The sequence below is a fragment of the Saimiri boliviensis genome (genome assembly GCF_048565385.1).
Source record: "Saimiri boliviensis isolate mSaiBol1 chromosome 19 unlocalized genomic scaffold, mSaiBol1.pri SUPER_19_unloc_4, whole genome shotgun sequence".
Classification (NCBI taxonomy): Eukaryota; Metazoa; Chordata; class Mammalia; order Primates; family Cebidae; genus Saimiri; species Saimiri boliviensis.
The window spans coordinates 1203486-1217740 of record NW_027412505.1 but is presented as its reverse complement, the minus strand read 5'-3'; the positions used below and the strand labels follow the sequence as shown (position 1 = coordinate 1217740).

General features: G+C 43.1%; 1 protein-coding gene across 1 annotated transcript in view; it reads left to right on the top strand.

Moving 5' to 3' along the window:
- Window positions 1-14255, top strand: part of LOC141583344 (uncharacterized) — a 33255-nt gene that overhangs the window by 13642 nt on the left and 5358 nt on the right. Inside the window, exons 2-4 of the mRNA XM_074392562.1 lie at window positions 7030-7125; window positions 9427-9561; window positions 12778-12912. Coding sequence (XP_074248663.1) covers window positions 7030-7125; window positions 9427-9561; window positions 12778-12912 — 366 coding nt within the window. The remainder of the gene's footprint in view (window positions 1-7029; window positions 7126-9426; window positions 9562-12777; window positions 12913-14255) is intronic.

Sequence of the window (14255 nt, the reverse complement as noted above, 5' to 3'; positions counted from 1 at the left end):
GGCAGGAGAATCACTTGAACCCGGGAGGCGGAGGTTGTAGTGACCTGAGATTGTACCACTGCACTCCAGCCTGGGTGACAGAGCGAGATTCAGTCTCAAAAAAAAAAAAAAGAAAAGAAAAAAAGAAAACAAACAAACAAAAAAAGAAAACCTGAGCTGGGCCCAAAGAAAACAGCTCTGAAAACCTGGATTGGACCTAACTGAGGATGGCTGTGAATACCTGAGCCTGCCCCAATGAGGACAGATGTGATCACCTGGGCCGTCCTCATGAGGGTAGCCCTAATATTATACCTTGGCTGGATTCAGAGAGCAAAAATGTGAATGTCTAAGGTGTCCCTGACAAGGTCTACTGTGAACGCCCAGGCTGGCTCCCGTAAGGATGGCTGTGAGTACTTGAGCAGGGCACAATAAGATGGCTATGAACACTTGGACTTGCCACGAAAAGGACCACTATAAACGCCTGGGCTGGGCCCAGCGAAAATGACTAGAAACACTGGAATTGGGTCAGCTGAGGACGACTGTGAATGCTTAGGCTGGACCCAGTTAAGAGCTGGGAACTTCTGGCTTGGGAATAATGAGGATATCTATGAAAACCTGGACTTTGCCCAGAGAGGATGGTCATGAAAGCCTGGGCTGACCCCTAGCAGAAGGGCTTGGAACACATTGGATGGCCTCTATGAGGGTGACCAGTAATACCTTGGCTAGCCCCGATTACCACAGTTGTGAACAAATTGACTAGTTCTGATGAGGATGACTCTGAATATCGAGGCTGCTGCCAATGTGGATGGCTGTGACCACGTAGGCTGGCCTTAATGAAGACCACTGTGAACACCTGTAAAGGCCCAGATGCGAACAGCAATGAACACCTGGGCTGCTCCCAATGAAGCTAGCTTTGAACAGCTGGGCTGGGCCAAGTGTAGACAGTAGTGGAAACCTGATTTGGCTCAGATGAAGATGGCTATGAGCACCTTGCCAGGCCCAGTGAGAGTGACTATATAATACCTTGGCTGGTACCAATTATGATTGTGAACACCTTGGCTGCCACCAGTGAGGATAGCTGTGAACACCTCAGCTGACGTCATGTAGATGGCTGTGACCACCTAAACTGGCCCTCGTGAGGACCTCTTTGAAAACTTAAACTTGATTCATTAAGGCCAGCTGGAAACACCTGGGCAGGTCCTCAGGTAAATGGGTCTGAACAGTTGGACTCTCCCCAGTGAGGACCGCTATAAACAACTGTGCCAGGACTATTAAGGAAGACGATTAACACCTGAACTGGGAACAGATGATGGCAGCGAACACTTGTCCTGATGAGGACAGCTGTGGTGAGCACCGAGGCAAGGCACAATGAGAACAGCTGTTAACACCTGGTCTTGGAGCCTGTGAGCATGACAGTGAACACTTAGCCCTGGAGAGGATGGCTGTAATCGTCGAAGCTTGGCCCAATGAGGACAGCAGTCCGCGTTTAGGCTGGCCGCAGTGAAGACAGCTGTTAACGCCTGGGCTAGGTCCCCATGAGGAGGACTGTCAGTAGCTGGCCTGGCTCAGAGGAGGACGGCTGTGAGGACCTGTGCTGGCTCCACTGAGGACAGCTGTGAACACCTGTGCTTAGCCCAGTGAGGCTCGCTCTGATCACCTGGGCTGGCCATTGTTAGAACAGCTGCGATCACCAAAACTGGGCTGAAGATGGTTGAAAACACCTCAGCAGAGCTAATGAGGACGGCTATAAATACCGGGTTTTGCCCAGTGAGGATGGCTGTGAGTAACTGGGCTGGCCCTGATTAGGACGGAGTGAAGACCTGGGCTGGGCCCAATGGGAACAGCATTGAACACCTGGGCTGACCTTGATGTGGTCGGCTGTGCACACCTTGGCTGGGTCCAGTGAGGATAGCTATTGACACCTAAGCAGGGCCTCAGTGAGGACCATGATGAACACCTAGATCAGGACAACTGAGGATAGCTGTGAACATCTGGGCTGAAGGCAATGTGGACAGCTTTTAACACCTGGGCTGGTCCCAGTGAACATAACTTTGAACACCTGGGCTGGCCTCAGTGAGGATGGCCCTGATGAATACCTGGGCTGCCTCCCATGAAGATGGCTAGGATCACCCGGGTTGTGCCCTGGGCTTGTCTGACCCCTAGTCTGTGTTGGGCTGGAACCTTCTCTAGAGGCTCCCAGCTCTCTTCCCTTCACCTTCCACCCCAGCAGACCCTCAGGCCTTTTTTGTGCTCACTCCTTAAGCTCCCCTTGGACTCTGCTACAGAGGCTTGGCTTGGCTGCCTTGCGAAGGTGGAGACACATCTGATCCAGTCACTGCGGGGGGTGCCCCATGTGGCAACTGCTCCGCTGGGGCTGTTTGGGGCCCAGGACCCTCAGAGCAGAAGACTGGGCTTGTGTGCAGAAGGCAGCCTTGGGGTGCTGACTCCCCCAGTGCCCAGTTTCTGACAAAACTTAGCCATGCCCTGATACCTACCCACCCATGTCAGAGGGTTCTGTGACTTCTAAGGGTGTCAGAGGCAGGTCCTGGTCATGGTTCCACCATGAGTGTGAGAGGAGATTTCTGGGTCTCCATTTTTTGGCACAGAATGGGGAGAGGGATGTCTGTGTTCGCCAGTGGGTGGCTCAGGTGGCGTCTTGGGGGAAGAAGCCTCCACGAAAAGAGGACTATGCAAAGATGGTGCCATCCAGGCCACCTGTCCTGGCTGGTGGCTCAGGAGGAGAGGTGACTGAAGAGTCCCTGCACCCCACATTGGTCCCCCCTGCTCTACATTTTGGGAAGAAGGAATTTGTCTGGGACTCACGCTGCACTGTCAAGATCATGACAGTTGTCCTCATTGGACACCAAGGAGGTAGCTGCCCTTGGCATTTATCGAGTGTCCAGTGTATGCACTAGGCTGTCCACGCATCTTCAGAAGCCAGCGTTTTCTTGATGGTTTGACAGAGAGGTGCTCAAACTGAGGGCACTAAAAATGGGACAGGCTGTCAGATTTTCCAGATGGAGGGATTGACTTGTTAGTGAAGTTGGGCTGTGGGGCCATGAGTTGAGGCAGTCGGCTCTCCAAATGAGGCTCCTGTGGACCACTCAGTCCAGCCTGCCCTAGGCCTTTGCTCCTCACTGGCTCAGTGCTGGGTATCAGGCCATGATAGGATGGGCAATCTGATGCCTCGGTGTGCCCCTTTTCTTTCATGGTTTAGACACAACTGCGCTGTATGACTGCTCCAATAGACATCATAAGACTGACAGAATGGAAGCTTTGTGACATCAAGGTACCAAATTGTAAACACCAGGCAAGGGTTGAGTCCCACACCCCTAAACTTAAGGAATAAACTGTTCTGACTGCCACAGGGTTTTCTTTTTCTTTAGCAGCTAAATAAGCACCGTTAAAACCATGATAGCTCAGCACCAGACACTGACTAACTGGCCCCTAACCCATGTTCTAGCAGCCATAACTATAGCTCTGATGGGACAGGAGATTGTTTTTAGTAACGTTCTTGTATGAAGAGACTACCCACCACGGACTGGCTGTGGCCAGTTGATAGAGGCTGTGCACTTGTGTGCCTTGTGTCCCGAAAAGACCTTTTGAGGTAGAGAGCCTAATTGTAATACATTTAAACACTGTCTTTACCTCAAAGCGAACATGGGTCATATGTTACATGCATGTTTGGTCTGTACATGTGCATCAGGACCACTGTCATGAATATTCATAGCTCCTCCTGTAACCTGCCGAAAGTTTCTATTTAGCCAGATTATCCAGAGTAAAGCTCCTGCCCCGACTCCCTTCCATGTGCTGTGCCAGGCTCTTCCCTTGGTGGGAGACGTGCTTCCCAGCCTGTGGGATGGCCCCTTTGTGGGCCGTGTGTAACCTTTTATAAGAAATAAAGTTTCTTGCTGAGCAGAAGCTCTTTAGTTCAATTAGGTCCAATACCAAGCCTCAGCAACACATGATTTACCCACATAGCAAGCCTTCACTTAAACTTGTGAATCTAAAGTAGAGGGAAAAAGCCCCCTCTCCATTTCCAAATTCATACATCATGTGATTGTTTAAGTTAACAGAGTGGATGAAACGGTTTGTTCATAGAGCAACATTTCAGGTCTAAACTACCTTTTGTTACCTGTTATCCTGTAACACTGGTTAGTTTCCCTGAATGTTTGTATGTACTTGTCAGTCAACTTACAGTGGCTGTTGCAGAAGTAAAACCCACAGTTATCTTACCCTTGGCCTGTGCCATAAAATGACAGGCCCTTTTTCACATATTTGAGAGGTATTTTGGGATTTTTAAACTGGAATATGCATGTGGCTTTTAAAACATGTTTGCAGTTTTCATGCTATTCTCCTTTTGAGAAGTGGAGTCTGTGCTCTCACTCACTGGTTAACCAGACTTGACACTAGTGCTTACTTTTCACTGGCAGATGATGTCGAAGTGATGTTGTGTAACTTCTAAAATTATGTTAAAAATGCCATGAGCATCTGCCTGCTTCACTTGGGACACGCGCCAGTGTCTGAGTGTCCCGAGACTGCCTGCTGCTGGGAAGTCTGGTAAGTTCTCCAGCCAAGCCCAAGTTCCTCTGTGGACCTGAGCATGACGTCACGTCCAGATGATCAATCCCCTGTTGTGGATTCCATCCCAGTCCGTGAGACTTCTCTGCAGTCTCCAGGCATCAACATGCACCAATAAGCTATCTTTTCTGTGTTTTGCCTGAATTCCTGTCCCTGTGAAGCATTAGCAAATTGAAATGTTTGTTTTCTACCAGCATTTGGGGTATTAGTTTTTTGTTTAAAAAAAATCACAGTAAAGACATCAGGAATAACACACTTGCAGGTCATTCACTAGGTACAGAAGAATGCACACTGAAATCTGGACTTGTCTTTCCCTCTTCTGCAGCCTACCAGCTTCTGCGTCTGGAAGTAACAACAATGAAGTTTCTGCACATCTTTCTAGATTTATTAATTGAACGATCATGTAGCACTGACACCAAGACAAAACTTTGTAAAAGGGCTTTGACTATCAATGTAAAAGACTCATTTATTTTCATATACGGTGAACACTCAGGTGGCAGCAGGAAGGAAAGCCTTATGCTCATTCTTTTGTATTCTTCCTAATATATTCTGTTTTTAAAAATTTCCTTCCCATTTTGGCATTAAGAGATATAAATCTGTTGTCTAGATTTTTAATTAAGTTTTCTCTCTCACACACACAAAAGTGTATATTTATAAATGCACACCCCATTTTTCTATTCAGTTGTTGATAATTAAAATTCTCTATTTTCACAGGTATGTTCCTTCCCAAATCCTGTTAACCATCCCCTCAGTGAGATAATCTCTGAAAAAAAATTTCAGTATTGGCCGTGCATGGTGGCTCACACCTGTAATCCCAGCACTTTGGGAGGCTGAGGTGGGTAGATCACGAGGTCAGGAGTTCAAGACCAGCCTGACCAACATGGTGAAACCCCATCTCTACTAAAAATACAAAAATTAGCCAGATGTGGCGGCACACACCTGTAAACCCAGCTAATCAGGAAGCTGAGGCAGAAGAATCGCTTGAACCCAGGAGGTGGAGGTTGCAGTGAACTGAGATCGCACCATTGCACTCCAGCCTGGGTGACAGAGTGAGACTCTGTCTCAAAAAAAAAAAAAAAAAAGTATATCAATGCAGGTTTTTTTTTTTTTTAACCTAATCTATGACCCATTTGATTTAATAATTTTTAAAACCTATGATGAATCAACACTGATGGAAATTTATACTGCATTATTTTACATCTATTTTTTTTTTCTTTGAGACAGTCTTGTACTGTTGCCCAGGCTGGAGTGCAGGGGCGGGATCTCTGTTCACAGAAACCTTCGCCTTCTGGGTTCAAGCTGTTCTCCTGCCTCAGCCTCTGAAATAGCTGGGATTACAGGTACTTGCCACCACACCCAGCTAAATTGTGTGTGTGTGTGTGTGTGTGTGTGTGTGTGTGTGTGTGTGTGTATGTGTGTATGTGTGTGTTTATTTTTAGTAGAGATGAGGTTTCCCAATGTTGGCCAGCCTGGTCTCGAACTCCCGACCTCAGGTGATCTGCCTGCCTTGGCCTTTCAAAGTTCTGGGATTACAGGTGTGAGCCACCATGCTTAGCCTCATTTCATATCATAATGGGTAGTATCAACCATTTTTTAAAAAAATTACAATTCTCATTTTCCAAAAATTTTATTTCTATTATGTTTTGGGAGTTTTTCAATTGCCTTCAAAGTGCTAATTCCCATGGCCAGAGCATAGGAATGTGTGTGATCAGGTGTTGACTGATGAACCAGAATGCATATTTGATCCTGGAGTTTGAGGTTATCAGAACTCTCCATTTAGAAAAGCATTCTTTATATATTTTCAAACAACCCATGCTGAACACACAGTGCCAATTTCTTATTCATCTGTCAATGAATATCCTGCCATATATATATACGTATATATGTATGTATATGTCAGAGAAATCTCTAGATAAACTTGAGATTCAGAAATCAGTATGCAAACTTAGTTGCACACAGAGAAAAAAGAAGGTGTTATATATGTAGTAGAAAAGCTTTTATACAATTACTAAGAATTACATTATCAGAGATTAACTTTAAAACTGAACTTACACATTTTAAATTTAATTTGGAGCTAGTTTAAAATTGTTGAACCTAGGACTGTGGTGACTCAAGAATAGTAGAAATGGGTAGGAATGACATTTCATATCAAACATGGAATCTCCCCTTATTCTCAGTGAATTAGGCTTTCCTCTCTTCACCCTGAAATTTTCACCATCAAATATATATTGGGAGGCAGATCTTTTTTTTCCTTTAATGTTTATTTCATACACACAGAATAATGTTGTGGGTCTGGGATTCAGTTTTGAAATGAAACATGCAGTCCAAGTGACCCCCCTGTCCATGTGAAAATGGTCTGGTCTAGATCAAGCAGTTGCGCCCCTTATTGTGACATGTAGGTTTGCAAAAATTCTATGGTGATCTGTTGCTAAGGTGATCTGATGATGTAGGTCTTGCCTTTGATTTCAGGTGCTATTCTGGCAATCAAAGGTTGGCAGGTAAAAGCAACTTGGAAATTTTCTCTGGCTCGCAAGATGGGGAATGTTTCTAACTGTTGTCTCAGAGGTATGTATGTTCATTTCGGTCTCCTGACTGTAATTTCTTCAGGTGGGCCAGTTTTCCTGTATGTTAAATGTCATTCTGATTTTTAAAAATTTCCCCAATTCCTATTTGTCTACAGGTTTATAAATATGTTTTAGAGTTTTATTACTCAGTTTATATTTTTGATTCTATCAAGATATTTTATATATATTTTTCTCTAGGAATAAGTACTGTTTCCCATGCCAATTTTTTTTTTTTTTTTGTACACATGCTTCCATAGAGTAGATAGAGAAGACACACAATAACACCGCCTTCATCAGGATCTTGATACCAAATACAGTATGAGACATTCCATGAAACACCAAAGTCTTCTGAATACAGATGTCAAAATCTGAAAACAAATATTAGAGCAGTTTAAAATAGGAGATATTTAGAAAATACAAATAAATTTCATGATGGGAAACACTTTTGCCTAATTTAGAAGTTTTGAGGAATTCTTTTAATTTAAAATTTTTTTTAAAGATAAATCCAATCAAAAGGACATAAAAAGTTAAGAAATAGGAAACATTATTAGAAGTCATGTAAGATTTATGAGAATTTTACCTTGCAGTGAAAACTGCCTGGCATTAGATAAATTGGTTCATAAGGTCTTATTAAAATTAGCTATAATATTAAAAATACACTAATGCAAAACTAAACTTTTAGTTAAAAAAACTATTCTTAAGACAATAATTTGTTCTCAATGAGATTACAAGAGGTAATAATTTTTCATTCTCAAATCTGTTTCTTTTTAAAACTTCTCAGATTTATGCCTCAGAATTTCAACTTGTACCACATCCCTTTATAGATGTTTTACAGGTCACATATCATTGCCTTCTGTTTCTCTTCCCCTTAAAAACCTTGATCTTTTTACTTGGCTAGGATAACTGTCTTCTTCAAAGTTTCAGCAGCAGCTTTAACTTCCTTCCTCCACCCCACAGCCTTTTTGATAACTATGAATTGTTTCCTATGAACAGAAAACATCTCATGCTGATAGTAAGAGCCATGTATCTTTCTGTTGAAGCTGCTAAATTTTCTGTTTACATTCCTCTAATGTCAACCCATGGCTGAACACTATGTCTAAATAAGTTTGAGTACTCTTTTCATCATGTGTGACTTCTACATTATTTCAATATATTTTCTTGAGACACTGCCTACTCTCAGGTAGTCCTTAGTCCAGGCTGCTCAGATCATTGTGCAGAACAATAGCCAGTGAGACATTGGGGGTTAAATATTTAATTCACTAAATCACTGAAAAACCAACTTGGGTGGCCACATTTTCAGTTAATTCCCATTAACTGCTTGTGCAAGGTTGGTTAGTTGAAAGGAAGTTGATTCTTGGCACAGCCATTAGGTGGCAATTGGTTTGGAATGTCCTGAGATCTGAACTAGCTTGAGAGCCAAGCAGAACTTGGTACCTTGGGGTGGTCAGTTGGTTATGGAGGGGTGCTCACTGCCAGGCAGCTGATGGTTCTGGGCCCTGGGTAGGATGAACAGACATTTAAATTTGTTCCTCAGAAAGGCTTTGTTTGCAGAAAAGTGCCATATTTTAGCCCAGGAGTTAAAACCTAGAGACAGGAGTTTTGTTTAATGACTTGAGCTCTTCTCTGGACTCAGCCACCTCTTCTAGGACATCAGCCTTCCCGAAGAGTCCTTGGTGCAGAAGGATTGGGAAAGGGAGTGGAAAGAGCTCCAGGTTCAGGGTCCAGGCCATGATTTAGAGGCCTTAGTTGTTCAGGAATCTCTGTCCCGAGAAAACCAACCAAATACTTGTCCCAGATCTATCTTTCATCAGTGTCATGACTCTACACAGGTCGCTTCCAATCTCTTTATTTTACTTCCTTAAACTGTCAGCTCTGGGTGGCAGTTCCCCAAGTGCCTTCTCTATATTTACCACTACCAAGGGCTTGGCTTATTCTTCCAGACATAAAATAGTTGAACACTTTATGGCACTTAGAAAGCACTCACCTTCTTAAGGCTTTATGTCCATGTCACTATTTTTACCCTTTTAGCATAACATAGGCCATTACCAAGATTTCCCCATGCAGACCAGGGAGTGGAGGCACAAAGGGGTCTATAGAATTTCCTCAGGTTTGAGCAGCTTCTCAAAAGGCCTTGAGCTCAGATCTTATGTATCAGACCCTATGCTCTTGGTCACTCCAATATACTACCTTTCTATAATGTCTCATCTCAATACAGGTAATGCCTGTACAGTTATATGTGCAGCTTCTCTGATCTTCTGCAGCAAGATATCAACAACTGTCTTCATTTTAATTCCTTTCTTAGCATGTTGCATCGAGGAACAGGGAATGGATCCTGGGTTCACCGGAAAATCCACTGTCTGCTGCCACAGCCCTAAGAAGAGAATCCTTCGTCACTGGCCTCCCATCCGTTTACGCCGTAGAGTTGCATCAATGGAAGGTATTGTGGAAATTCATTCAATTCATTCGTGATATGATTTCTAGATTCTTCAGTGTCTCATGTTTAAGAAAATTATAAAATTGCTATGCTATATTCTTTATGTCATGTGTGCAAATTTAAATGTATTAAGACAATCACTAGGCTGGGCCCAGTGGCTCATGCTTATAATCCTAGCACTTTGGGAGGCTGAGGAGGGTGGATCATGAAGTCAGGAGTTCGAGACCAGCCTGGCTGATAAGGTGAAACCTTGTCTCTACTAAAAATACAAGAAAAAAAAAAATCTAGCTGGGTGTGGTTGTGTATGCCTGTATTCCCAGCTGCTCGAAAGGCTTAGGCAGAAGAATCGCTTGAACCCGGGAAGCCTCTTCCCGAGTTCCAGTGAGCCTAGATCATGCCACTGAACTGCAGGCTGGGCGACAGAGCAAGACTCAGTTTAAAAAAAAAAAAGAAAAAAAAAGACACTTACTAGTACTACAGCTACAGGAATAAAAGTGCATTTCCATTCCAGGACTGGATTTCCTTTTAATAGTAAAGCACATCTCAGTGCAACTTGTAGACATTTTGCTGATTGTTAAACATCAAGTAAAAAGGACCTTTTCCTGAGACAGTGTTGCCAGGTATTTTAATTGATGGATGTCAGTTCAAACTGTTTTGAATTAACCTAAAAATGAGAGAAGTAGTACAGGAAATTTCCATATACTCACCTTCCTCAGTTTTCTTTTGTGATCACATCTTAAGTGAATGTGATAACACTTGTTACAATGTTACAGCTGAACCAATAGTTATACATTCTTACTAACGGAACTCCAGAGTTAGCATCTACTTTCACTCTGTGTTGTCCTGTCTGTGGGTTTTGACAATCTCATGATGTCATTTATCTCCCTGACAAAATAGTTTTATGTCCTAAACATGACCTGTGCTGCACCTATTAATGCCTGTCTTCTGAGGACTCCTGACAACCATGGATGCTAAGTTTCTGTTCTTAACCTATCTCCTTGACAGACACCAGCCCCCTGTCCCCAACACCCAAGGTTGCCTAAGGGATTTTTTTTTGGTGGAACCAACATATGGACAGTCTGTGTTTCCTAGATCACTAGAGGAAAAGTTTGGTTTCTACCAGTATTTGGGGGTATTAGGGGTGTGTTTGTGTGTGTGTTTGAGATGGAGTCTCACTCTATCGCCCAGGCTGGAGTGCAGTGGTGTGATCTTGGCTCACTGCAACCTCCTCCTCCCAGGTTTAAGCAGTTATCTCTCTTAGCTTCCCGAGTAGCTGGTATTACAGGAGTGTGCCACCATGCCTGACTAATTTGTTGTTGTTGTTGTTTTGTTTTGTTTCATTTTGTTTTTGAGATGGAGTCTCTCTTTGTTGCCAGGCTGGAGTGCAGTGGCCCAATCTCGGCTCACTGCAACCTCTGCCTCCCAGGTTTAAATGATTCTCCTGCCTCACCCTCCTGAGTAGCTGGGACTACAGGATTCTGCCACCAAGCCCCACTAATTTTTGCATTTTTAATAGAGATGAAGTTTCACCATGTTGACCAGGATGGCCCTTGATCTCCCGACCTCGTGATCCGCCCACCTTGGCCTCCCAAAGTGCTGGGATTACAGGCATGAGCCACCACGCCTGGCCTTTTTTTGTATTTTTGGTAGAGATGTGGTTTTACCATCTTGGCCAGGCTGGTCTTGAACTCTGACCTCATGATCCACCTGTCTTAGCCTCCCAAATTGCTCAGATTTCAGGCACCCACCACCACTCCCGGAAAACCTTTTGTATTTTGAGTAGAAACGGAGTTTAACTATATTGGCCAGGCTGGTCTTGATCTCATGACATTGTGATCTACCAACCTTGGCCTCCCAAAGTGCTGGGATTACAGGCCTGAGCCACTGTGCCTGGCGTTTTTTTGTTTGTTTGTTTTTTGGTTTTTGTTTTTTTTTTGACTTCCATAGACTAGATACTGAAGAAACCACTGAAACACCAACTTGGGTGCCACATTTTCAGTTAATTCCCATTAATTGCTTATTCAGTTGAAGGAAAGTTTATTCTTGGCACGGCCATCAGGTGGTATTTTGTTTGGAATATCCTAAGTTCTGAACTGGCTTGAGAGTCAAGCAGAACTCAGTCCCTTTGTGTGGTCAGTTGATCATGGAGGGGTGCTCATTGCCAGACAGCTGATGGTTCTGGGCTCTGGATGAACAGACATTTGAATTTGTTCCCCGAAAAGGCTTTGTTTGTAGGACAGTGCCGTATTTTAGCCTAGGAGTTAAAACCAAGAAACAGGAGTTTTGCTTAAAGAGTTGAGCTCTTCTCTGGACTCAGCCACCTCTTCCAGGACATTAGCCTTCCTGAAGAGCCCTTTGTGCTGGAGAATTCAGAAAGGGTGTGGTAAATGCTCCAGGTTCAGGGTCCAGGTTGTGATTTAGAGGCCTCAGGTGTTCAGGGATCTCTGTCCCCAGAAAACAAACCAAATACTTGTCCAAAATCTATCATTCATCAGTGTCGTGACTCAAGGCAGGTTGCTTCAAATCTCTTTATTTCACTTTCTTGAACTGTCAACTCTGGGTGGCAGCTCCTGCTCTGCCCATCTCTCTGGGCTGATGTGGACATCACAGGAAAGAACATAAATTTTTCACAATTTCTAAAACATGGACCCATGTCAAGAATGAAGAGAATTTTACCCTCCACTGTCCCGGAGTCCCCCAGGTGCCTTCTCTGTGTTTACCACTATCAAGGGCTTGGCTTATTCTTCCAGACACAAAATAGTTGAACACTTTATGGCACTTAGAAAGCACTCACCTTCTTAAGGCTTTATGTCAACGTCACTATTTTTACCCTTTTAACATAACATAGGCCATTATCAACATTTCCCCATTCAGACCAGGGAGTGGAGGCACAGAGGGGTCTATAGGACTTCCTCAGGTTTGAGCAGCTTCTCAAAAGGCCTTGAGCTCAGATCTTATGTACCAGACCCTATGCTCTTGGTCACTCCAATATACTACCTTTCTATAATGTCTCATCTCAATACAGGTATTTGCCTGCAGTTATAAGTGAAACCCGCAGTGCAAGTTCTTTCTGAAGCACAACTCAGATTCAGGGGGCTTTACTCTGCAGAAGATGAACAATGGGATTAAACATTTAAGCTGTGAATAAGTAAATGCTCATTTATTTGATCTTCTGCAGCAAGATATCAACAGCTATCTTTATTTAAATTCATTTCCCAGCATGTTCCATCCACGATGGGAGAGTGGATCCAGGGATCAGTGAAGAATCCACTGTCTGTCACTGCAAGCCTAAGAAGGGAATTTTCTGTCGCTGGCTTCCCTGGTGTATGCGCCCTAGAGTTGCACCAATGGAAGGTATAATGGAAATTCAGTCACTCAGTTCATTCATGATACGATTTCTAGATTCTTCAGTGTCTCTCATTTCAGACAATTATAAAATTGCTACACTATATTCTTTATTTTATGTGTGCAAATTTACATGTATCAAGTCAATAACTAGTGCTACAACTACAGGAGTAAAGGTGTATTTTTTTTATTCCTGATTTGGGTTTACTTTTAATAATAAAGAACACCTGAGTTCAACTTGTAGACATTTTGCTGATTGTTAAACATTAAGTAAAAAGAATGTTTTTCTGAGACAATGTTGCCAGGTTTGTAAAATAATGGATATCGCTTGAAACTGTTTTGAATTAACCTAAAAATGGAGGAAGTGGTACATAAAATTTCCATATACTCACCTTCCTCAGGTTCCTTTTTGTGATGACATCTTATGTGAGTGTGATAACACTTGTGACAATGACTGTACCAATAGTGATACATTCTTATTAGTAATAGTCTAGGATTAGCATCAAGGTTCGTTCTGTGTTGCCTGGTCTATGGGTTCTGACAAACTCACAATGTGCTTTGTTACCCTGGCAGAATAATTTCACATCCTAAGCATAACCAATGCTGTACCTATTAATTCCTGTCTTTTTTCCTTATGATTCCTGAAAACCATGGATGATTTTACTGCCTGCATAGGTTTCCTTTTCCAGAATTTTATAGAGGTGGAATCATAGAGTATGTACCTCCTCATGACTAACTTACTTTACTTAGCAATGTACATGTAAGATCTTGTATATCTTTTTGAAACTTAACAGCTTAAAATTTGTTGTCAGTGAATAATATCTTATTGGGTTTGTCGAACAGTGTCAGTTGGTTCATTTACCTCCTGAAGACCATCTCAGCTGCTCCTTCCAATCTGGACAATTATGAATAAAGCTGCCCACATTCTTGGGCACATTTTATGATGAACATAATTTTTAAATTCAGCTGGGTAAATATGTAGAATTTTGATCACTTGCTGGTAAGACTATATTTTCCATTGTGAGAGTTAGGTAGAATTCAACTGTAAAATTGTATGGGCATGTTTTCTTAAAGTTATTACTTAGCGATTTAATTCTGTAATAAATCGAAGCCTACCCAGACTATCTATCTCTCCTTTGGGTGGTTATGGTAGTTGCTTCCTTTGAAGGCATTTGTCCATTTCATCTAAGCTAGAAAATCTGTGGGCATAGAGCAGGCATCCCAAAACTTTTTACACAGAGGGCCAGTTCACTGTCCCTCAGACCATTGGAGGGCCGCCACATACTGTGCTCCTCTCACTGACCACCAGTGAAAGAGGTGCCCCTTCCTGAAGTGCGGCGGGGGGGCCAGAT